Source organism: Podarcis bocagei (genome assembly GCF_964188305.1).
Source record: "Podarcis bocagei genome assembly, chromosome: 13".
In the NCBI taxonomy this organism is placed as follows: domain Eukaryota; kingdom Metazoa; phylum Chordata; class Lepidosauria; order Squamata; family Lacertidae; genus Podarcis; species Podarcis bocagei.
The window spans coordinates 15125668-15150834 of record NC_138138.1 but is presented as its reverse complement, the minus strand read 5'-3'; the positions used below and the strand labels follow the sequence as shown (position 1 = coordinate 15150834).

Here is a 25167-nt window from a genome sequence, read left to right as displayed (position 1 = left end):
AAAAAAATCAATGATTTTAAAAAAATAAAATGCTTTTGGAGGAAAAACCTTTCTAAAGATAGTTTTCTATTTAAGTTACATTATAGTCCAAAGGCTATTCATCAGGAAATAAGGATTTGTTTTAAGTTTTTCATGTGCTAAAACTCAGTCTAATTTTTTAAAAAATTGTTTAACCACATCAGTTAACAAACATGGACACATATGCTATAATGTTATTGTTTTAGTTAAATAAATTGTTATTGAGGAAATGATTATTTTTCTCCTTCCAATAAAGTACAGCAGAAAAGTTGTCCAAATATACACACTTAACTTATTAAACCTCACAATAATTTCATCATTATCTATGTATTTCTAATAGTGTAACCAAATCAGTAACTTTTGATATAACTGCAAAAACTACTCTGAAAATTTACTATTCCAAAAATGAAACCTTTATCTTGTTGTAAATATTAAGATTATACCAGCAAGAATGAGTCTTTCTGTAAAAAGATGATTTAAATCAAGTCTTACTGACTAGTGCTTTAAATTGTGATTTAAATCGATTTGATTTAAATCAAATCCACCCTGGTTGGGAGTACAGAGCTGTGTGTACCCCATGGCCAACGCTGTACCTCCTGAGCTAGCCGAGTGCCCTCAGGTGAGGAGGATCTTGCTCTATTCCAGTGTTGAGGTAACTACCAGTCCAGCTACCTACTGCACACAGATTACATTGATTACATTGATATCCCACCAAGGAGCTCAACGTGGCCTACATGGTCTCCCCACTTTACCACCACCACAACCCTGAGCGGTAGGTTGGCTGAGAAAGAGTGACTGGCCCAAGGTCACCCGATGAGCTTCATGGCCGAGTGCGGATCTGAACCCTGGTCTCCCGGGCCCAAGTCCAACAGTCTGACCACTACGCCACACTGGAATGGCGCAACGCATGGGGATGTCTGCTTACCCTTCACCTCAGGCAGCAAAATACATTGGGCTAGACCAGTTGCCACAAACTACCACCAGGCCTAGCATCAGAAAATATGAATCCCGTCCCCAGTCCCTCTTCAGAAAAAGCATTGCTATGTTGCTGTTTTAATTTAAAAACAAAATAAAAAACTTTGTATTTTATAGGTAAAGGGACCCCCTGACCATTAGGTCCAGTCATGACCGACTCTGGGGTGGCGGCGCTCATCTCGCTTTATTGGCCGAGGGAGCCATTTTTTTTAATTCTGCATTTGCAGTCCAACCCTGAGGGGATCCTTGGCTGAAAGGTAGCATGACTGCAGGGGGTTAGACTAGATGAACCTTGGGGTCCCTTCCAAACTTTAGAATTCTATGACATAATATGCAATAGCTACCCATACTGAGTTTTAGAAAGGCTCTGCCTGCCTGAAGCAAGTGCCTCTTGTAAAGCTGGCCAGGTTAGGGGGTTTGGGGGTGGGTGCGCAGGTGGGTCTGCTGCTGCCCTGTTCTGCAGCATGTCCTCATCACTTTATTGCCACAGAAGTCCAAAATAGAGCCAAACTGGCAGCCGCAATCAGGAACTGAAATTTATGTGTCCCTGCAACCGAAATGGAAACTTTTGGTCTGCAGCTTCTGTGACTGACTGACTGACTCACACACACACACGCACACACAGAGAGAGAGAGAGAGAGAGAGTTGAAACAAAACTTTCATGAAACGAAACTTTCAGGGAGGAAGAAAAGGAGGAAGAACAAGCAGATTCCATAAAATGCATGAACTAGAGAGAGAGAGCGCAAGGCGCTAATTTTCAAGTTAGAAAGCACAGCATCTGAATTGACATGGGTTTCACCTGAACTTAAGCCTGCTCTGCACTCCAGTTCCAAAGTCAACTTCTACCCTTTCCAGCCTATAAAATGAACTTAGCCGCCAGGAATACAAAATCACAGTTCCCACCTCTATCCTCCGATTCACCTGATGCCAGCTTCATTTACCCACAAAAACCAGTTAACCGCAATAAAGCAGGAAGACCATTCCTTTCTCCAGAATCAGTAGTTTAGGAATTGTAGAATTAGGTGTTAAGTCTGCGATTTACAGATCTAAAGGTTTCTCAGATCAGCTTGCTAGCAGGAGGAGTCAATTAGCCAAAGGGACAACTAGGGTACTTTGCTAAACCTGAGGACAGCTAGTATCTAAAGTGTGCACAATGCAAGACTGTAGATTTGAGCAACAGCGGCTTGGGAGAAATATGCACTTTAATCTGGAGTAGTCAGTCCAGACCAGCTAAGCTTCATATTCATCATCATGGTGGGACACCCCAATCTCTTGGCTTCAGAAATCTGATGGGGTTTGCAAGAGAAGCCTGGTTTCTTCAGCAGTTGCTCCATAAAGGAGTCACGGTGTAAGTATAGGAGTCGTAACTCCCATCAGCCAAGTTCCACAACGGCTGGAGGTCTAGGGTTTTCCCCTCTGTCCCAGCTATAGAGGAACAGAAAGGATGAGAGAAAGAGAACAACACGTTCATTCAGAACCAGCTGACCTTGACGAGGCTGAACCTAGTTCCTTCTTTGCAATTATTAGTTCCCCAATTCATCTGCAGGTGTTGATGGACGGTTTTAAGTGCATGTTCATCATGTGGCACCCTGAAACAGGGTAATCAAAATCAAATATCCACATCATGTGAAAACCGTCCTCTGTGAATGCCTGTGCAAAAATCTTTTTGTCCACCTGCAAGAACCTTGCAACTGTGGCGCAGGCCCTCCTCCCCCAATCTATTCCACCCACGTTATAACGACAAATTAAAGCTGTTGGGATGCCGCACTTGCAAACAGCCACTGGGAAGAGGCAGATTGCTTGGATAACGTGATGCCCAGGGATGGGGCTGTGGTGGCGCTGTGGTCTAAACCACTGAGCCTCTTGGGCTTGCCGATCGGAAGGTCAGTGGTTCAAATCCACTCAACGGTGGTGAGCTTCCGTTGCTCTGTCCTAGCTTATGCCAACCTAGCAGTTCGAAAGCACGCCAGTGCAAGTAGATACATAGGTACTGCTGTGGCGGGAAGGCAAACAGCGTTTCCATGAGCTCCAGTTTCCGTCACGATGTTCAGTTGCGCCAGAAGCGGTTTAGTCATGCTGGCCACATGACCCGGAAAGCTGTCTGTGGACAAACGCCGGCTCCCTTGGCCTGAAAGCAAGATGAGCGTTGCAACCCCAGAGTCGCCGTTGACTGGACCTAACCGTCCAGGGGTCCCTTACCTTTTAAAGGTAAAGGTACCCCTGCCCGTACGGGCCAGTCTTGACAGACTCTACGGTTGTGCGCTCATCTCACTCTATAGGCCGGGAGCCAGCGCTGTCCGCAGACACTTCTGGGTCACGTGGCCAGCGTGACGAAGCTGCTCTGGCGAGCCAGAGCCGCACACGGAAACACCGTTTACCTTCCCGCTAGTAAGCGGTCCCTATTTATCTACTTGCACCCGGGGGTGCTTTCGGACTGCTAGCTTGGCAGGAGCTGGGACCGAGCAACGGGAGCGCACCCCGCCGCAGGGATTCGAACCGCCGACCATGCGATCGGCAAGTCTTAGGCACTGAGGTTTTACCCACAGCGCCACCCGCGTCCCCCCTTACCTTTTATGTGCAAATAAATATGAGCAGGAGCGGGCAGGTCAGATCTTTCTCAAAAAGATGTCCCGTTGATCTGACTTGTACTTTTTTTTTTGGCCACCACACACTCACAGAATCAGACCCTGAAAAAGAAGGAGTCATGGAAACCTGTGGCAGTGCTGGGGTGCAGTTGAAAAATGGGAGGAAATTCAGGCATACACATGGCTTGTTGACCAGCACCATTGTGAACAGACACACTTCCTCCTGCTATATAGCCCTAGGCTTCTCTTACAAAGCACGGAGAGCTGGTGCTCCTAAATATTACCAGGAAACAGTAAAGAAACAGCCCTCCTTCCCGAACCTGATGTGCCTCTTTCTCCTGTCTGCCCCCCCCCCCAACAAGCAAAAAGCCAATCCCTTGTGGAGCCAAACTTCCTTACATCTCAGAAATCACAACAGAAAGATGATCCGGCTGCAGTACAGATCTACACAAACTGCAGAAGCTATGTGCAGGCAATGTGATCTCGCAAGACATGTCGAAGCAATGTACACGGATGGATCAAATATCTGTTTGTTTTATGTGTTGCTTTTTCCACCAAATCCCTTGTTCTCTAGATACTCACAGCTCTTGTTGAGTAAACTTGTCTCCGTGTCTAAAAAGCGGGTGATCAAGAAATGGCAAAGTGGGAGATTCTCTTGTGGGCCAATTTATTATGCCAACACCTTCAGATCACCAAGGTTGTTCTAAAAAATGGATTCTCTCTTCTTTTTTTAATTATACCCCATGAAGGGTGTCAAAGCAGCAGTGCTCAAAGTGAAGGCACTGCAGTCCCTACTCACAGTTGAAGCCAGGGGACATATTCATAAGTAATAATTGTTTCAATTAAAAGGCATGGTAGTATACCCTTAAATTAGGCATACCAAGCCCCCATTAGGTCTTAACGCTGTACAGAATGTCAGTAGCTAAGCGACATCATTTCTCTTTCATAGCAAAATGATTTTTTGCCACTTAGCACATTGCGTTTCTGGGGCTGTTACAGGAAAGACTTGGAAAATGAAAGAGAAACTTAGACGGACAATTTTACTGCCGTAATCTTGCCAAGCCTGGAAAGGTCCAGGCACTCCCAGCTGTGTAGCTCCTTTAAGATAGTGCCAGGACCATAATAGCTCAAGGTTGGCCTCTCCCCATATGAACCAACACAGACCTTGAGATCATCACCTGAGGCCCTTATTTGTGTGCCTCGTCCACACGAGGTCCGGAGATTGTCTCCACATTTGTGAAAGCTCGCCTGGCGCCATCATTAGATATTTTTAGGTGCCAGGCCAAAACTTTCCTCAGTAACTGGGCCTTTAACCATCTGTGGCCTTTTAGAAGTGGGTGGGATGCTTTTAATGTATTTATTCCCCCTCTTGGTTTTAATAAGGGACACGGGTGGCACTGTGGGTTAAACCAGAGAGCCTAGGATGTGCTGATCAGAAGGTTGGCGGTTCAAATCCCCACGATGGGGTGAGCTCCTGTTGCTCGGTCCCTGCTCCTGCCAACCTAGCAGTTCGAAAGCACATCAAAGTGCAAGTAGATAAATAGGTACCGCTCCGGCAGGAAGGTAAAGGGCGTTTCCATGCGCTGCTCTGGTTTGCCAGAAGCGGCTTTGTCATGCTGGCCACATGACCCGGAAGCTGTACGCCGGCTCCCTCGGCCAATAAAGCGAGATGAGCGCCGCAACCCCCGAGTCAGCCACGACTGGACCTAATGGTCAGCGGTCCCTTTACCTTGGTTTTAATGAATCTATTTGGAATCCCGCCCCAACATCTATTTGGTTTTAAGTCACTTTGAGTTGCCCTGGGCAAGATAAAGTGACTAAGAAATTAAATAAATGAGCAAAAGTGCCGCTGGCATAACCAGATCATGCCTTGTTACAATCACTCCTAAGTATCGGAACGTTACACATAAGAAACATGTATCATGCAGGTACACCGAGCCAAGAAGTTCGGATTGGCTGCAGCTCATTCATTTTTGCCTCGTTCTTCAACCCCAAAGCATTCCTGGCTAACAGGACTAAGTATGACAACTACTCATCTCTCCCAAGATTTATAAAACAACAGAACAGTAAAAAGAAAAAAAGAAAAAAGTTAACTCTAGAGCCAGCCGGGACTTAAGTGAACAACATCCAAAAAAATCCTGGGCAAACAAAAAGGTCTCCACCTGGAGCCAAAGAGATGACAAAGTCCAAGTTTTATCCCTGAGAAGGTGAGCAAAAGGACTGAAAAAAGAGCAATTGCAGACCCTCCCCTACCTTGCCTCCACCAGCAGGGAGACCTAGTACAGATAAGGTGGGCCTCTGGGGAAGATCTCAACAACTGGGCATATCCATGCAGAAGGAAATGGTCTTTAAAGTCTGCTGACTCCAAACCAAAGAAGGTTTAAGCAGTGTTAAGCATTAGCCAAGAGCATTTTGCTCTTGGCTTTCGACCACTTGCGACCAGGCTCCAGGAAGACGTCTAACGTCTCCATTATCTGGAGGTGCCTGTCTGGAGATCATTGGATCTGGACTGTTTCCACAACACATCCTGTAGAATTCTATCAGTTATATTTTACCTGCACAAGGGGAATGAATTTCTGGAACCTGCCTGAGCAGGAGCTGTCGCCTTTAAGAAAAAAAGGTCGCAATATATGTGGACTTTTCTTCTTTTAAGTTTTCAAAGCTCTTAACCTAGCTCGTGGTTGCTATCTGAACTAGCCTGGTGTTTAATTGAGAATCAATCACAGTCAGTCCATCGTTTGAAAAAATTAAGACTTTAGAGTCACCCTACTGCAAAATGGGGGACACGGGTGGCACTGTGGGTTAAACCACAGAGCCTAGGACTTGCCAATCAGAAGGTCGGCGGTTCAAATCCCCACGATGGGGTGAGCTCCCGTTGCTCGGTCCCTGCTCCTGCCAACCTAGCAGTCCAAAAGCACATCAAAGTGCAAGTAGATAAATAGGTACTGCTCCGGCGGGAAGGTAAATGGCATTTCCGTGCGCTGCTCTGGTTCGCCAGAAGCAGCCTAGTCATGCTGGCCACATGACCCGGAAGCTGTACGCCGGCTCCCTTGGCCAATAAAGCGAGATGAGTGCCGCAACCCCAGAGTCGGTTTAAGGAGTTTCTAACACTGGTTCAAAGTCTCTAACACTGGTTTAAAAGTGTCAGGATTAGCACCAGGTAGCAAACACCGTGCTTCACCCAGTACCATACATCAACAGCCCCCCCCCTCTCTGGCAGACCTCCAGATATTTTGAAATACAGCTTAGCTTCTCAACATCTGAAGGGCACCGGGTTGGGGAAAGCTGCCCTGGAGAAACCCAAGCATCCACAGCCAAGCCAGTACTACAGAAAAGTTAGGGGGTGTAGTAACTGTTTGTGCATATTCCGCTGCAATGGCACAGTCACCTTTTCCACAAAAATCCCAGGGCATTGTGAGTTTGCCTGCGCTGAGTGTGAGACCACTATCCATCCAGCAACCATTATTCTCTCTCTGCAAAAACAGACTCCATGTGAGAAAACAAACAGGTTTCCCCTTAGAAGCACACAGGAAGCTCCTCATTTAGCCAAATGCTGCCTACACCAAGCGACAGCAGCTTTCCAGGGGTTCACAATAGGCTTCTCCCTGCCAGAGCTGGGGATTCAACCTGGAACCTTCTGCATGCAAAACTGAAGACCGATGCCAGACTGCAACGCTCTGGACTTGCCCTGTCTGCTTGAGATCTCAGCACGGGCACACCTACAGAACAAGAGGCGAAACACAGAACTCACAATGATCCAGACTCTGTAAGCAGGCAACACACGTTGACTTCAACCAGAAGAAAGCACACACACTGATTTTTGGGTTCAGTTTGTGAGGAAGTAAAAACCGAGTTGCGAAAAGGAAGTGCAACATAGTCTCTTGTACAATAACCACAAGAAGCCATAAACAGAGACAGGACAGCTACCTTCAGGGCGTAGGTTTTGAGGTCAACTTATATAGAATCACAGAATTGTAGAGTTGGACGGGATCCCCGAGGGTCATCTAGTCCAGCCCTCTGTAACGCAGGAATAATGTGCGGGGGGTTTTCAACAGCTGCACGGAAAAGGCCACTCTAGCCCAGCTCTACAGAGCACAGTGCAGCTGTTTTTAACCACTATGAGTGTAAGAACCAGGCCTAGCAACCAGCCCCACCTGACACAGCTCAGAATGATTGCTGCTGTTATTTATTTAGCAGAAAAAAAACCATCCTCTGGGGCTGATCCCTGGCTTTTAAAGCCGTTGTCAGAGCTGACAGGGCAGGACTTAATTATCGACAGCACTTGGCACTGAAGCGAAGACCCCAGGGTCAAATCCTGACTGTGTTTTTTGTTATTGTTTATTACATTTTCTATACTGCTCGTCACCCGAGGATCACAGGGCGGTTTACAATAGAAAAACACAAAAATACATTTGGTAACTTAGTAAGAAACCAAGCCTAATTCCACCCAGTTTAAAAGCCCATAGACTCTCTAATTAGCCAGAGGCCTGGGAGAAGAGGAATGTTTCTTCCTGGAGCCTAAATATATGTAATGAGGGCATCTGGTCAGCTTCTCTGCAATATATATTGCAAGGCGAGGAAGAAGGCGCACGACAGAGAGAAATGGTCAGTTTCCTATTAATCTGGGGGGAGGTGAAAGGAAAGGGAAAAAGAGAGCGGGGACAACGATGTTAAAAACGCAAAGGAGTTTGCACTGAGCCTAGTATTCCGTCTTCAACAGGGGTCAGCCTGACTGCTCTCAGGAAGCAATGCTGAAACAGCCAGCTCTCCCTTCCTGTATACTCACTCCCCAACCTCTTGCATGCGCAGCTGATAATAACCCTGGGGTGGGGACCCCTCTGCTGTTGCAGCAGGATCCCCCAAGGCACCGGGGCTTTCCAAATCAACTCACCCTTTGCACCAGCTTCGCCCCGCAATAAGACTGGCGCGGCAGGACCTTCGCTAGCCGGTTCCTTCCAGCCTCAAAAGCAAAACCCCGGGTGCAAGGCCACGCCTCCGGCTCTCCATGGAATTGGCCGAGCCGCTGTCCCTGCAATCTGTTTGGCCGCTTTTCCTTCCTTTCCCCCTTTTTGGTTGGCTGCTTTGCTATCGCGGGCCTTGCCCCCCCCCCGCCCCGCAGGTTGGGAGGCAGTCATATGATCTGTTGCTTAAGTCCATTTGCAAAACGCGCACATGACCCCGGCAGTTCGAATGCGGTTTTTTGCGCACGTGACGAGGCAGGGAAGGGAAGGTGTGGCTTTTTTAAAAAATATATTTTTTAATTTCATTTTTGCAGGCTGAACACCGGCTCAGGCTCGCCGGAACTTCTGGTTTTCCACGCCGGGGCTCAGCCCCGGAAGTGGTAACGAAGAAAGAGTGCCTCTGAGAGCGTGCCGATTGCTACCCTGCTTTCCCATCTTGTTGTTGTCTGTATGGCATATGCACAACGGCAGCGTTACTGCCGTGAAACACGTGTAAATTAGGCTTTAGGATCATAAAGGTCATTAGGATCATAAAAAGATTGGGCCTTACTAGGTCTTCCTAAGAGTCTCTTTAATCGTGCATGCTGTTTGCAGTACATTGTTACCAGTGGTGTAATTCATGTTCTATCACGCACAGGCGATATAACCAGCTGCATTGGCAAGTTTTACACACTACTGACTGAATAAGCCGCCGTTTCAAAAGTATTACTTGTAGGGAAGAGCTCTGGGTCCTCGCGCAAGAATCCAGATTAATGAAACACCCTTTGGACAATTATTAGGCAATTCCCTAATTCAGTTTTCAAGCGAGCATTGGAAGGCCATTCCCATCCCTGGGGTTCATCTGCTCCGCAGATCTTTAAATATATTCCTGGCAGGTTTTGGGGGCAAACTAATTTTTTGCTCCCCTTTCCTGTTATTTTCCTTGCTTCTAACAAAGAACTTCTGAAGTCGCCATTTAAAGTCAATAGGTGGGCGCACAACTGCAGGACCTCTAGAGGGCGCGTGAAGACGCTGCTTCACTCAGATTCCTATAGTCGGGCTACATCAGCAGCGTGTTCCCGTTAGCATGTAGAGGTTTGTCACATCAACCTGCACCCTTAACAAGAGTTATCGATGGTCTTCTGGACTAGCAGCCGCTTTCTCCCTGACCCCTGCTAATGTTCTGCGCGGAGGGGATTTGTATTTTATTTTATTGCAATGTACTATGGTGGAGCAATCCATCTCGTGGATCCCCTACTCCTGCAGGAGTCTCAGCTTAGCTGAGTTGGATATAGCTTATTTTTACTTTGAGAAGGGCAGAAAGAGCATCAGTAAACTGCCCCAGTCCCAGACTGTACTGCATTTTTTATGTTAGGAATTAGCACCCTTCTCTTCCACCTGAGGGTTTAGCCCTAAAATGACTAAACAGTGAAGTCCATGGGATAATGTTAAAATTAGAAAGTAGGCATGGATTAGAGAGTTCCATCTGAATTTCCTTTTTGCTTAGTTAAGGCTCTTTACCCCTACAGATCTGGCTATTATTGCAAGCAGTTCTGTGCCTTTGTGAAGCTTGGTGTTTTATGCAACTTTAAGTGGGTGCAGTTAGAGGACGAAGAGATTGCAGTTTACTTTGCAAATAATTTTAAAAGGGGAAAATGCTGTAAAGGGGTTCTGAGTCAATGTCATTTCTGAACAGCTCAGAGCTGCTTTCATGCCCATTTTGAGAGTGCATTTTGTGGGTGATTCCCCCCTTTTAATGACTCTTTGCATGCTGTGTTTTATGATTGTATAATTAGGGAATGAGCAATAAATGAGCTATCCTTCCATCGGCCCAGCTCCCCAATGTGCTTAGCATGCTGGCTGGGGGTACCAGGTCTCTGGAGCACCATAGCACATCTCAATGTCTGGGTAGATAATTCCCATGTTTTCATTTATAGGCCTTTTTTAAATCTCCACAGGGATGGCAGTGAGAGCTACCCAGAGAAATCAACAGAGAATTCCAGCTGCAGTCAATTACCAGGATGTCCACACTACAACAAAATGTAGCAGTAGAGAGAGGAGGTGCTTTCTCTAACTTCAGTCTTATTTTGTGGGCATTTTTTTAACCCAACTCATTGAAACCCTTAATCCGCTTGGACTACTGCAATGCGCTCTACGTGGGGCCACCTTTGAAGGTTACTCAGAAACTACAGCTAATCCTGAATGTGGCTGCCAGATGGGTGACTGGAAGCGGCCCCCGGGACCATATAACACCGGTCCTGAAAGACCTACATTGGCTCATTTCCGAGCACAATTCCAAGGGTTGGTGCTGACCTTTAAAGCCCTAAACGGCCTCAGCCCAGTATACCTGAAGGAGCGTTTCCACCCTCATCGTTCAGCCCGGACACTGAGGTCCAGGTCCGAGGGCCTTCTGGCGGTTCCCTCACTGCAAGAAGTGAAGCTTCAGGGAACCAGGCAGAGGGCCTTTTTGGTAGTCATGCCTGCCCTGCGGAATGCAGTCCCATCAGATGTCAAGGAAACAAACAACTATCTGACTACACAAGACTCCTGAAGGCAGCCCTGTATATGGAAGTTTTAAATGTTTGATGTCTTAATTTATTGGAAGTCGCCCAGAGTGGCTGGAGTAACCCACTCAGATGGGCAGAATACTACTACTACTACTATCTATATACTGTTATGGACATCTCTCAATTCCACCCTGGAAGGCAGCGGTTGGGGGAAATCTGCAGAAACCAGAAACTGACCCAAGTAAAATCTCAGCATTAATATAATCTCCCAGCAATCAGATGCAGCAGGCAGAACCAATGGCGTGTGTGTGTGTTTGGCAGATCAAGGGTGCAACTGCTTCAGGAGCAGGAGCCAGGGCATATGGGGCACGATCGAGATTGCAGCAAAAGTTCCAAAAGTGGACTAGCAGAACTACCGGCCTCCTTACCTGCAAACGACTCAAAATCCCCATCTTCCCTTACTGAGAAACACAACAGGACCTGTGACGATGGGAGTTGCCATTCGACATCTTGTGGGTCCATTTAATATTTAGCTTGAATTTCAATGTTGCACTGCATCCTGGACCCCAGCTCCTCACAAGACGTGCCATTCAGGGCTTGTGGGGAAAGGTTCTTCTCGTTGTCTGCCTTAAGCTTTCTTTTCTATCCTCCGTAAACTTACATGTGTTATATAAAGAGCTCGTGCTCGGGGGCTTGTGGTGTTGCAATATGGGAGGAAAGCTTTTGGGAGGAAGTCAGCTTGAGAAACCGTCTCTTCTTGCACTGTCAAAACACCCCACTATATTGCGTAGGGAGGGGAGGTACTTAATTTCATGTGATACCCCCATGTCTGCTGTCTTCAACAACTGGTAGGTCCTGGAAAGCCGCCATTGGAAACTCCAAGAGGGCAGGCAAGAACTTAAGAGCCTACTGGATTAAGCCAGTGGTCCATCATTTGTGTTCTCATGGTGGCCAAGATGCTTCTGTGGCCCCAGCAAACGGGACCTCAGTGCTACAACACCCTTCCCCACTTGTGAATCCCAGCAATGGGCATTTTGAGGTGTACCACCTCCAACAGTGGGGGGCAGAAGATAACCATAATCTTGCCCTCCACGTACCCGTCTAATCCTCTTTTGAAGCCATCCGAATTGATGGCCATTAGTGCCTCTTGTGGGAGCGGAGTTCATAAACTACATGAAGGACTTTCTTGTCCTTACCTTTGCCCGAAACCTTGGAAGAGCCAGTTGTCAGTCATCGTTGGGGGATGCAGTTAGATACTCAGTAGAAAGCAGCTTCCTTTGTTGACCCTTTAATTTTTTTAAAAAACTATTTGGTATATCCAGGACGTTCCTTTAAGCAGCAACCACCAGCTCAACGAGGATGGCTCAATTCTTGCCAATCTTACAGGCAATCGGGGCTACCACAGTTTATCAGAAGGGACAAAAAGCCGCAATGCAGTCTCAACTTCCAATGGCCAGCCATTTTCCTTCGCCAGTAGGCTATTCCACCCACCGGCCACCCCCAAAAACTGCCCCTCAGTATTTCATAGCTGCTGACATTGCTCAGCCCTCATTTGGGCTGGGTCTTGATGTTACTGCTTAGGTTTGTCTTCTGGATTCTTAGGCAAACCTCCAAATTCCTTTCCCAAGCCCATTGATATCTGCCTCGTTTTTCAGTGGTTGACTCCTATTTCTGTCAGCACTCAGCACCAGTTTGCTGGGGGGGGGGGGCTGAATTTCCCTTTGCATCTATTGTCGCTTCATGAATTCATGCATGGTGAGGTGGTAGAACATTCCAGTGGTCGCATTTGCAAGCATTTGAGTTCAAGCCCTGCAACCAGAGATGCGGCTGCTTGCTGTTTTGCAACAGGGAAACCTCAGCTGCCCTTGCCAAATGATACAACTACTTTAGCAAAGGCCTGTGGCCTAGTCCCGCCTCAAGCCCTGGACAAACTCTTTCCCTTATCTGGCTTCTTTGCTTCCAGCTTGCTTGCAGTTCCTCTGATCTTTTCTCTCTTGGGCAAACCAATTTTCCATTTCCCTCATGCTGTATTGGGAACGGTCCTTTGTCCTCCCTCCCCAATGCACAGAAAGGCGGTCGAAAGGCGTTGAGCACACTCTTTCTTCACAGCCACGCAGGCCAAAATGGCTTGGTAGGGAGTCCAAGAGAGAGCCTGACGCAACCCACTTTTTCTATCACCAGTCTTCTCATAAAATGGTAGCTCGCAAAGACTGTATTCTGCAGTACAAAAAAACGCTCTTGTACAGGCCAAAACATTTATACTATTTCACACTGAACAGTGCCCACTTTCTTTCCACTTATATCCCACACGAGGTTGCCATGTTCTTTTTCCCTCAGCGGGGTGCTCGCTCCCCAAAATGCTGCACAGCTCCCAGCAAATTCAACAGGTGAAGTTCTCTCAGCCAACAGGGAAGGATCTCAATATAAAATGTAAGAGCAGAGTCTCGCAAGCCCATCAGTAAATCCACATTGTCCCCGCCCCCCCACCCCCGTTTGTATGCGTCTGCTTTTGAATTAAGTCTAAACCTGCTCGCCTCTAGACTCAGCCGAGCTTAGTGGGGGAAGGATTTGCTGCCTAGGAAAGGAAACCACCACCATGCAATGAAACCTTGATAAATTCAGAGGGTTTATATATTAATACCATTCTAAAGAACAAGTATGAGGTTTCACCAGCAGCTGCCACCGAGTCTCCAGTTTTGCCAAGTTTGCCCAACTTTTTAATATATTTATATAATAATATTTTTTTAAAAAAACTCCAAAAAAAGGTTTTTCAACAAGAGAGTTCAGAGTCACCAGAGAAAGCAAAGGCATTCCCCCCAGTTAAAGATGCATCAGTGTCAGAGACCACCCTCACTTACCCAGCTTCCTTTATGTGCAAGGTATTTTTATTTCCAACTATAAAAAGGTAGTAGAAAACAGCACTGGACCAGGAAGGAGTAAGAGGTATCTGGTTCTGGGGGGTCCTGATAGTTTGTGGGGTGTGGCTCTGCCACTGCATTTAACTATATATAACTTCCTGTGGGTTTGACTACAGTGCCACCATCTTTGTATAGGGCTACATTTCTACAAGATGTGCATTGATCTGAGAGATACCTCAACGTCATGGCAACGGTAGCTTAGGACCAGCCACCTTGGAGACAGGTTTGCTGGTACTGATCAGGCTGCGCAAGGCGTGATCTAGGAGATGGAACAGACACAACCCCCTTGAAAACTGTGATAGTTGACACTTGAAATATGCAGTGCACTTGCAGCAATGTATGCTCTTTGACTGGCCATGAGGCTAAGAGTTTAAAAAAGGGGGGGGGGATTCCACAAAGTGGGGAGGGCAGGGAAATCCGTTATGGCTCAGTGGATTCTCTCTGTGCATTAAGCACCTACAGCCTGCAAAAAGCACTGCTGGCTTTCTTCTGCTCCTCCAATACTCATAGATATTGTCAAAGACAGTAATAGCTGGGGTGTGGAGCTGATTCACAGAAGATTATTTCCCCCCCCCCCCCACGGAAGGTATTAATGTGTACAAGTTGGGAAAGAGACATATGCATGACACATGGGATTTCTGCAGTTTTCAGTGCAGACTTCCATGCAGAAATCTTCATCTCATGCAAAACAGCTCCCGGTGGCTCCTGGTCCCCTCTCTGGAGAGTCTTTGCCGACAGCCACATCAAGGAACGGGGAGTTCCAGAGGTGACAGTTATCTCTAATGCGGTGGACCGGCAAAAGCGGGTGGGAGAGAAATCCTACAAACGTATGCTGTGGAAGAAGATAAAAGTAGAAATCGCCCAGGAACGGGAATTTAGAGAAAAAGAAAAGTTGCCCCCGCCCCCAGGGCAACAGTCTGAAAAGCCTGACTCAGGTAGGAGAAGGGTTTCATTAAGCTAGGGCTCAGCCCCAGAACCTGTTTTCATTGCTAAGGCTCAGCCCTGGAACAGGTGAACGGAGAACAAAGTGTTTCTGAGTGTATTTAAAGGGCCTCGCTATCTCGACCATGGAGTGACTCATCGCCTGTCCCCCAAAAAACTCCTCCCCAGGGATTTCAGCAGCTTCTAAGACATGGCGAGCAAGCCCTGGTGTTGTGGGGAAGGGGCTCCAGAAGGACAGGGTCTGCAGCTGGAATTGTGAAGCTTTATTAACTCTCTTCAGTGGGTGCTGAGGTCCGTCAGAAACAACAACCTTTCCCCTCTCTCCTCCCAAATGGTTTCTGACCTGTTGACTTCTCCGGCGGCCCTCTACTGTTTCAGAAGGGGTCAGGCCCGACTCATTGGTTTCAAAAGAAGCCCCCCCCCCCCAAGACACTTTTAGGTTTGCAGCCAACCACCCCACCCCTCCCCATTTGTCCCATATCCCCCCCCCCCCCGTTTCGCTGACAAAGCCTCAGGCTAGTGGTTCCTCTATCTCTTCCCCAAATAAAACCATCCCCTATCCCCTCAGTGGTCAACGAGGCCTCCAACGATGCGCTGCTGGGGGCTGCTGAGGAGGCACACGCTACGTATCCCCCCCCTCCAAATATATAAAGCATGATACAAACACTCCCCTCCATCGACGATGTAAGACACACACACATACACACACACCCCTCCATCGGTACACACAAACACCCCCAATTTGGTCCTGCTCTTTTATCTGGGAGATTGGTCACTGATGCTGCCATGTTGCTGGATGGGGCAGCTGCCCAGGCTGTCTCCGCTGACGGCTTAAGTCAGTTGGCAGCTGGGCTTGCGAGAGAGGCTGAGGGTGACTTTTTCCTTCTGCGCTCCCCCCCTGCCCCGCCCCATCCCCAAGCGCTCCCTGGCAGGAGAGAAGAGGGATTAGAGTGAAAGGAAGATTTGAGCAGATGGTCCGTCTGCAGTACCCTTCTGTGGACACCCAAGGTTTCATTCACAGCTGCCTGGGTGGGGAGGGGATGCGGTGGTGGTGGGGAGACGTTTGGGGCCAGAAGGCACTTGGAGGAGACCAAGGAGTTGCAGGCACAAAGGGGTGGGGTGGGGAGATGGGGGGCACAAAAGTGACTCCTCAAGGGAGTTTGTTTGGCAGCGAGGTTGGCCGCCACTGACATGCTTACCCACACGCACGCCGTGGCTCAGGCTCCCACCCGCCCCCTGACATACACGCATGCACACACATATGTACAGTTGCCACACGGGTGCCCCCACTCCCCAAACCCACCGCACTTGTCCGTGGTACTGTCGCCCAGGTGGTTGGGGGCACTGAGGCACGACAGGCAATGATGGGCATCAGCCTAGAGCTTTTGGGTGCTTGACCGACCCCCAACCAAACCATGCCACGGCTTGGAAAATCCACAGGACAATTTCTTTTTTTAAAGGAACAGTATGAATTGCCCACCCTGCCCCCAAGGAAAATGGGGGGGGTGAAGAGCCCCAGTAACGCCTTCCAGTTCACTTCCACTCCCAATAATGTCAGGGCAAGGAGCCAACGCTAGTTCTGGCCGTGCCAAGGCTGGGTGGGGATAAGGGGCTCTTGGAACCGGAGCCACACAGAACAAGGCCATGTCCACCTCCTGGGATTTGGCAGAAGGTCTCTCAGAGCAGCAAAACTTGCTTTGTCCCAGAAGTGGGCACACGCACACACATGGCAGTTCCTGTGCCCCACGTTGCTGCCTGGCTCACAGTGGCTGGTGTCGGTGGAAAAGGGTAAGAGGCCCAACTCGCTCAGCCTGTTGATGCAGCACTTCTTAACCTGCCTTGGGCAAGGCAAACTTATCGGGTGGTCGCGGGGCATGCTGGGAAAAAGAACACAGAGTACAGCTTGGCTGCAAGCCGCCTCTCGCTCCATCAGTCTGTCCTGTCAAAAGTCCGGGCGGTTCCTGTTCCACCAAGCATTTGACAAGATGGAGAGGGCAGGAAGTGGCACCAAGATTGCGTGCGGGAAGCCTGACCTCTGTGGTCCGGGCGATCTCCACTCCCCTCCCCCAACTGTGCAACGAGAGCGACCCATCCCCCCGCCCGCCTCCTCGCACGCACACTTCCGCCCGCTACTTCACGTTGAAGACCATGAGCGGGCGCTCTTCGCGTTTCTGCCAGGGGCTTTTCTTGTCCCCCTGGTCGTCCGTCCCTTCCGAGGGCTCGTTGCTGTCGTCCTCCGGGCTGGTCATGGAGTCGCGGCGCAGCTCGCTGTTGCTGTTGCTGCTGCGAGAGCTGTTTCCGCGGCTGCGCCCGCGCCGGGGGATTGTGGCCGCCCGGTGGTCGGCGTTCTCGTCCAGGAGGGGCGTCAGGGAGTTGTCCTCGGGGGAGCAGATGGCGGTGCGGCTCTCGCTGCTGCTCGGCTCCGTGTCGGCGTCGGCGAAGACCAGCTTGGAGTAAGCGGGCCCCATAGCGGGCGGCGCCAGGCGCTCCTCCTTCAGCCTCTTGGGGGGCTTGGCCTCGTTGACGTCCACCCCAGAGTCCAGGCTGGCATCGTTGCTGCGGCTCCTCTCGTTGCCCTGGAGGTCGATGTACGAGTGGCGGACTTGGGAGGACCGCCCGTCCAGGGACACAAACCAGGCGCGAGGGTGCTGTTTCACACCCAGCTCCAGCAGCTTCTTCTCCGTCAGGGCTTGTAGCTCCCCGTTCAGCTGGGCCATGGTGGACTCGTTCAGCAGCACCGGGATGGTGACGGAGCCGCTGACAGACTGTGTGTGGGGGCCCCAGCCCTTCCCCTCGGCCTCTTCCCCCGGGTGCTGCTGCAGCTGGAATTGCGGGTGCTGCAGCTGTTGCTGCAGGAAGGGCTGCTGCTGCCTCTGCTGCTGCTCCCCGGCCACAAACTGGTGAGGGATCCCCATGCCGCCCGGGTCCAGGTCCGGCTGGCTCTCGGAGCCCCCCGCAGGCTGGTCCGAGGGAGCCAGGCGCATGTAGTGGGCCGGGATGACCAGCGTCGGCATCACATTCCGGTACATGGAATCCTTCATGTGGTCGATGGATCCGCAGAAGATGAGCTGCCCGGGCTGGCTCAGGGAGGTGGGGCGAGCCAGGTGGTCCACGGACTGCGACATCATGAACTCGGGCGGCTTGGGCTCCCCTTTGTGGCCCCCGTAATGGTCGAAGGGAGGCGGGAGAGGCGGCGGCGACGGGGGCTCCTGCGAGTAGCCCTTGCTGTCGTGGCGCGCCTGCTTGCTCTTGTCCTCGGGGCGCTGGTGGGAATAGCCGCGCTTGTAGTCCTCGTGGAGAGGGGGCTCCAGGGCACCGGGCACATCCATGGAGCGGGCCGCCTTGAGGGAGTAGCCCTCCGCCACTTGAGCGTAGCTGTCCTTAAGGGCCCCCCGCTGGCTCAGAGTGTCCGCCATGGAGGCCTTGCTGGCGTGGCGGGCTTTCTGGTTGGACACTTGCTTGAAGAACTCTTCCCGGGAGCTCTCAAACTCCCGGGAGGAGGAGAAGGCCGACTTGAGGATGGGTGTGTGCACATCCGTGTCCCCGTTGGAAGAGGCCGTCTCCAGGTGGCTCGTGCAGATGAGGTTGATCTGGGACATGGAGGTGGCCTGGTCTTTCTTGGAGGCATCCAGAGCCCCAGAGAGTTGGAGCTTTCTGTGTTGTTGACGTGGCTTCAGGCACAGCCTCCTGGAAAGGGGGAAGAAGAAGAAGAAGAGTTTGGATTTGATATCCCGCTTTATCACTACCCGAAGGAGTCTCAAAGCGGCCAACATTCTCCTTTCCCTTCCTCTCCCACAACAAACACTCTGTGAGGTGAGTGGGGCCGAGAGACTTCAGAGAAGTGTGACTAGCCCCAGTTTCACCCAGCAGCTGCATGTGGAGGAGCGGAGATGTGAACCTGGTTCCCCAGATTACAAGTCTACCGCTCTTAACCACTACACCACACTGGCACTGGAAGAAGAAGAAGAAAATGTAGGTGCAGATAAATTCACAGGTAGCCATAGCAGAAGTGCTCTAGCTCAGGGGAGAGACATGTGCCTTGCACAGGGCAACATCAAACTCTAAAAACTTCCCTGAGCAGGGCTGCCTTCAGATGTCTTTTAAAAATCGCATAGCTGTTTATCTGCTTGACATCTGATGGGAGGGTGTTCCGCAGGGCAGACGCAGCTTCTGAGAAGGCCCTCTGCCTGGTTCCCTGTAACCTCGCAATGAACCACATTGTGATCTTCAGATGAAGGGCAGTATACAAATTTAGATACTAATAATTGGATGCTCCTGCCTTTTGGATGTAGGGTTGTGTGCTGTGGGGGTGTGAGAGGAGAATTTCCCAGATGATCTCTCAGCTCTTTCTGCCTATATAATTCTATAAAAGTAAAAGAGTGAATGGACTCTTAAAGAAGTTTAGAAGTCAAGGCATTCAGGGCCGAAGGAAATGAACCCTCTTCCCCGGGACACAAGCAAGCTGGGTTTGAGACCCACCAGTAGTCATGCAAAGCACTTAATTTCTAAAGTGAAAGGTGCTTGCTGGTACCTCTGGCTGAAATTTCCCTCCTCCCCATTCCCAGTTCAATGTGTGTCTGGATGCCTGTTCTCTGGGGTTCTGCTGTCCTCTTTTACTACACAGAAGTGTTCACTAGGGCATAGGGTTGGGTGACAAAGAGCAAAGGAGCAGAGCCTTGGGAGAGTGGGAGGGGAAAGGAATGGACCCATGACTAATCGGCCAGAGGCTGCCTGACATTTTGCAACAAAGTGCTTGCAACAGCTGTCAAATTCCTCAGGACTATTCCTGCAATCCTCAGCTCAGCTGCCTTTCCTCGTGCCTGGGCCCTACTAGAACAGATCATTTGCAAGAGGGCTCCAATTTGCAGTGCGGTTCCTTCCCACGAATAATAATGTTGGGGCGCAAGGTTCTATAATTCCAATTTTACTGATGGGGAACAGAGCCAGATTATGTTAGCGGTAGACTTGAACTCAGGTCTCCCGGATCCAAGATCTCTGAAGCATTCCAAGGACGTGTGTGTGTGTGTGTGTGTGTGTGTGTGTGTGTGTGTACAGTCATACCTTGGGTTAAAGTCACTTTGGGTTAAATCTTTTCAGGTTGCGTCCCGCGGCGACCCGGAAGTAACGGAACGGGTTTCGCCGCTCGTGCATGCACAGACGCTCAGAATGGCGTCATGCGCATGCGCAGATGCGGCGAATCACGACCCGCGCATGCACAGATGCGGGTTGCATTCTGCTCATGATGTGAACGGGCTCCGGAACAGATCCCATTCGCATCCAGAGATACCACTGTGTGTATGTGTATGTTTGTGTGTGTGTGTGTATGTACAGTGGTGCCCCGCAAGATGAATGCCTCGCAAGACGGAAAACTCGCTAGACGAAACGAAAACGTCTTGCAAGTTTGTTTCCTTTTTCTTAACACCGTTAATACAGTTGCAACTTGACTTCGAGGAGCAACTCACAGAACGCGGTGTGGTAGCCTTTTTTGAGGTTTTTGAAGACTTTGGTGATTTTTGAAGCTTTTCCAAAACTTCTTTTAAACTTTTAAAACTTTTTTTTTGGGGGGGGGTTGGATTTTGGGTTGGGGTGTTTGGAATTCAAGGACTTGGTGTTGGGGAGAGGTTTGCAAGAATCTGGAAGCTTGTGTGTTTTTTTCCTGCATTTTTATGATTTTCTGTGACCATTGGGCCACTCTGCTGTTTTTTTTAAAAAAATCTGGATTTGAATTTCTGTGTGGTGGGCGGCTGGGGGAACAGTTGGGGAGGGGGTTCTTCAGCAAGAAGCAAAGAGTGGAAGAGGAACCTTCTTCGAGTTGTCCCCCAGAGTCTTAGAAAATGTACACTTTGTTGATTTTTAAATTTTTTTCTGTCATGTTTAGAAACTTAATTTATTGTTCCTTCACTTTGCTTTGTTGATTTTTAAATGTTTTTCTGTCATGTTTAGAAACTTAATTTATTGTTCCTTCAATTTTTGAAATGCTCTTTACAGTATGTGTGACTTTAAAGAGCACTTAATAAACTCTTGTTGTAATAAATTTGGCTTTGTTTGGACTTTTTTTGACTATAGGAACGCATTAATTGAATTTCAATGCATTCCTATGGGATTTCGTGCTTCGCAAGACGAAAAATTCGCTAGACGAAAAAACTCGCGGAACGAATTAATTTCGTCTTGCGAGGCACCACTGTATATGTATATGTTCATCACCTACAACAAAACCTGCTTGGTGACACCCTTGGCAACTTGAGGCACTGACTCCCAACTTAGCTGAATTCCCTCACCCTTCCTGGTGAAAAAGGGAAAGGGGATTTCACCCCTCCCATACCCAAGAATCTCCTGATCATCTCCTGATGGTCTCTGCTGACTCTCCAGAGAGAAGGAGGCGTGTCCTGCCTATCTACTTATTCTGCCCAGCAACATATCTGTGTGTGTGAGAGAGAGTCAGTCAGTCAGTGTATCGGAGAAAGTGAGAGTGTTGGAGATCCTAGAGATAAGATTGCTGCTAAGAGCAGCTGCAGACTCTCAGTGTAGCATTGATTTATGCTTAGAATATTCAGCTCTGTATATAGTTTTGTATCATAGTTGTAGTTATAGAATAAAAGGAAGATATTCTACAGAGCTGCTCTCCGAGTGGTTTATACTCTGCAAGACTCTGCAAAACTCTGCTGCGCAACGACTGTATTATTGAGACAGTGAATCCGGTGCTCTCAGCTCTAAGCTGTGAGTCCACAGCACTGTGACCTGTTCCTGTGGGAAAGGAGGTCTCTGGCGGTGCTACCCAGCTCGCCTAGCCCAGTCGGGGTTGAGGTGCATGAGTCCAGTTGGTGCACTGGCTCTAGGGCGATGCTGACAAGAGAAACCTTCAGAAACCGCAGCTGTGAGCTGTATCTAAAGGGGTCGCTGGGGAGAAAAGGGGTTTGTCCTTGATCTCCTCTGATGCCTGAAACATTCCATCTGCCTCCCCGCTTCCATCTGCCTCCCCTACAGAGCCCCAGTAGCTGAAGTCCTTTTGCAGTTCCATTTGAGAAAGAAAGGTCCCTCAACTGGCGCCCGGTTCAAATGGCCCATTGGCTCAGATCCAGCCTGCGGGCTGCCAGTTCCCGACCCCCACAATACCCAGATGAAATGAAAGCAAAAATACAGTAAATAAGACCTTGCAGCGATAGGGAGGGTGAGCTTTAGAAAAATTAATGTGGTTTGAGAAGACAAGGCTGGAAGTGGGAAGTTGGGCAAGCAGCACTCACCTGCAGTAGTAGATAAGCAGGCAGAGCAGGATGAGGACCAGCAATGCCAGGGCACCCAGGATGGTGAGCAAGAAAATTGTGTGGTAGGTGGCAATGTCCTTTATGCCTCCAACTGCACTGGCCAGCCCTGCAACGAAGAGACCTCTTTAGGGGCTGACTTGAAGGTTTCCCTAAAGCATCTATGTTGGAAATGGGATGACGTACTAAATGGGGTTACCCTGGATCTGATCCAGCAGGGCATAAAGATGTAGCTAATTTGTGGGTGTTTTTTTAATCCCAACTTTATAAATTTCCAAACCAGGCACGGGGGCTCTTTAAAAGCTTGATTTAAAGTCATGCCTATAATTTTAAGGCAATTTTTCTAATTACTAAACATTTTGCGCGTGGCTTTCTTTTTATTAAAACATCAAAAGATGGGACTGATTAAAAATGCTCTGATTAGTGGAATATAATTTCAAGAAGATTTATATACGGGGCTTTTTTCCCAGCGGGAACTCGCTGGGACCTACCAGATGGGTGCCATTGAAATTGCAAGAGAACAAGGGAGGTGTTCATGGTGAGTTCCAGCACCTCTTTTCTAGAAAAATAGCACTGGATATCTACAAATATAAATATGAGCAGATTTATGCAGGGAGGGATTTATTCCCCATATTCATTTTGGTTCTCCCTAGATGCCCTTTCCCTTAATCCCAGACTTATTTCTATTGCATTTTTTCAGTTTTTATCATGCTTTTCTGAGCATGTCACCCACCCCAGCTATGGTTGCATTTATTCAGAGCTTGTTTGGCAACCACTCCACACAAACTGAGAGGCACTCATTTTTCAGGAATTCTTAATTCACAAGATACCACATTCCAAGCAAATTCCCACAGGTGTGCAGAGAATGTGCACTCCCGCTAACACAAGAGATCTGCTAGCACCTTCCTGGCTGGTTCTTCAGCAAAGTAATTAAGAATTTGGTGGTGATATTTTACCCGTTGTTGGAGATAGCATGGCAGCTGCCCAATAGCCCAGCTGTGGGGAGACAAACGTCCAGTAAAGCTGATTCCCTTCCTTGCGGATGAGGCCCGTCCCATTCCGAATCCACAGACCTGAGAGAAAGAAGAACTGCTGAATCAGAAGTAACCTGAAAGGCCATCTGGACCAAGCCCTTTCCCAGGTGAAGGGCTGGCCACTCACCAGCCCCATCCCTAACCTGCAAAACCTATAAAAGGTAAAGGACCCCTGGACAGTTAAGCCCAGTCAAAGGCTGGGGTTGCAGCGCTCATCTCGCTTTCAGTCTGAGGGAGCCGGAGTTTGTCCACAGACAGCTTTCTGGGGCATGTAGCCAGCAGGACTAAACCGCTTCTGGCACAATGGAACACTGTGATGGAAACCAGAGCGCATGGAAATGCCATTTACATTCCTGCCACAGCGGTACCTAATTATCTACTTGCACTAGTGTGCTTTCAAACTGCTAGGTTGGCATAAGCTAGGACAGAGCTATACAGCTAGGCTAGCAGGTGTGTGTGTGTGCGCGCGCGAGTGAGAGATAATGTAGATAGCACAGCAGGCCACATATTCTGTTGTGCAGAAGAAATGCGAAGGAGGAAGAGGCAACCTAGAGAACCAATGTGGTCCCAGGCATAGTTCTTGATTCCATGGCTCCCCCAGCCCCAATTGGGCACCTCAGGAACTTTCCCCCCAATTTCAGACAGGCCAGTGGATCCTCATGAACCCACCATGCGCTGCTACAGAGGTTTCAATAGAGCTCATTCCTTAGATGAGCCAAGAAGACCCAGGCAAATTGGAGCAAGCAGGGCACCGTAGAAACAAACAATGTCCATATAATCCCCTTCCTTTCAGCCACAAATGACAGGTGGTCCCAAACTGGAATCAAAAAGTGGGAGCAGAAATCCAGCCGTCAACTCAAAATGCTTTCAGCACCAGCAATAATAACCCCCTTATAAGAGCATAGCCCCCCCTCCCAACCAGTCTTCCATTTACAGATGTGGCATAATTCCTTCCCTACCCCTGGAGTCCTGCTAATGGACTTTTATAAGCACTTAGGTGGTTTTATGGCACTGCACGGCCACGGGTGACAGGGGAGTTGCTTGGGGTCTGGAAAGAGGCTGGCGCACCCCCTGCCACAAGACCCTTGTATACATCTGCAGGGTGCTTTCTCCGACAGAAGCAACACTGCTCTCTGCCTTGTGTGCCTGTGGAATGTGGCAAGAACTGAGCAGTTCGTATGTGTCTGCAGACCAGGAGGATCTTGCCCGCTCTCACCGCTCTTGAGGTCAAAGCGCCAGGCCGGCACGCTGGTGGCTGCTGCAGCGGCAGTGTCAGGCGGCAGCGGGATAGAGAGGTGGACGGAGCCAGAGAGCTGGATTTCTGTCCCGTTGCCAGTGAAGAGGTGGACGCTGACAGCGACGATGGGCACCAGTTCCAGCCATGTGCTGTTGGCTGCGAGGGGACAAAAGGGTTAGGAAAAGAGCTGCTTCTGCCTCCAGAGACATCCCAAGATACTTTAGTTCCCAAGGCAGAAAAAACTAAAGCCCCCCCCCATGCACCCCACCCAACCAGGTAGAGGGCCTTCTCGGTAGTGGCGCCCTCCCTGTGGAACGCCCTCCCACCAGATGTCAAAGAGAACAACAACTACCAGACTTTTAGAAGACATCTGAAGGCAGCCCTGTTTAGGGAAGCTATGTTTGATGTATTGCAGTGTTTTAGTATTTTTGGGAAGCCGCCCAGAGTGGCTGGGGAAGCCCAGCCAGATGGGCGGGGTATAAATAATAAATTATTATTATTATTAAAATGATCATAGAATCATAGCGTTGGAAGAGACCCCGCGGATCATCTAGTCCAACCCTATGCAATGCAAGAATATTCAGCAGTCCCATACAGGGATCGAACCTGTGGCTTTGGTGTCAACAGCAGTACGCTCTAACCAACTGAGCTGTCCAGTTGATAAAGCTATACAGTCGTACCTTGGTTTTTGAACAGCTTAGTTCTCAAACATTTTGGCTCCCGAACACCACAAACCCAGAAGCGACTGTTCC

General features: G+C 49.2%; 2 protein-coding genes across 4 annotated transcripts in view; both read right to left on the bottom strand.

Annotated features, from left to right (window-relative positions):
* GRN (granulin precursor) overlaps positions 1-12403 on the bottom strand; it is a 34158-nt gene extending 21755 nt beyond the window's left edge. Inside the window, exon 1 of one of the 3 annotated variants that reach the window (XM_081166256.1) lies at positions 12222-12403. In XM_081166256.1, coding sequence (XP_081022382.1) covers positions 12222-12259 — 38 coding nt within the window. In that variant the 5' untranslated portion in view covers positions 12260-12403. Of the gene's footprint in view, positions 1-7329; positions 7500-8469; positions 8702-12221 lie in introns of those variants that run through there. The other 2 variants (XM_081166257.1, XM_081166255.1) reach the window with 2 other exon arrangements.
* Positions 12404-13638: 1235 nt separating this feature from the next.
* The window catches only part of FAM171A2 (family with sequence similarity 171 member A2), a 41722-nt gene continuing 30193 nt past the window's right edge, over positions 13639-25167 (bottom strand). The window contains 5 exon segments of the mRNA XM_081166218.1: positions 13639-17015; positions 17018-18572; positions 22127-22253; positions 23101-23217; positions 24395-24571. Coding sequence (XP_081022344.1) covers positions 16815-17015; positions 17018-18572; positions 22127-22253; positions 23101-23217; positions 24395-24571 — 2177 coding nt within the window. The 3' untranslated portion in view covers positions 13639-16814.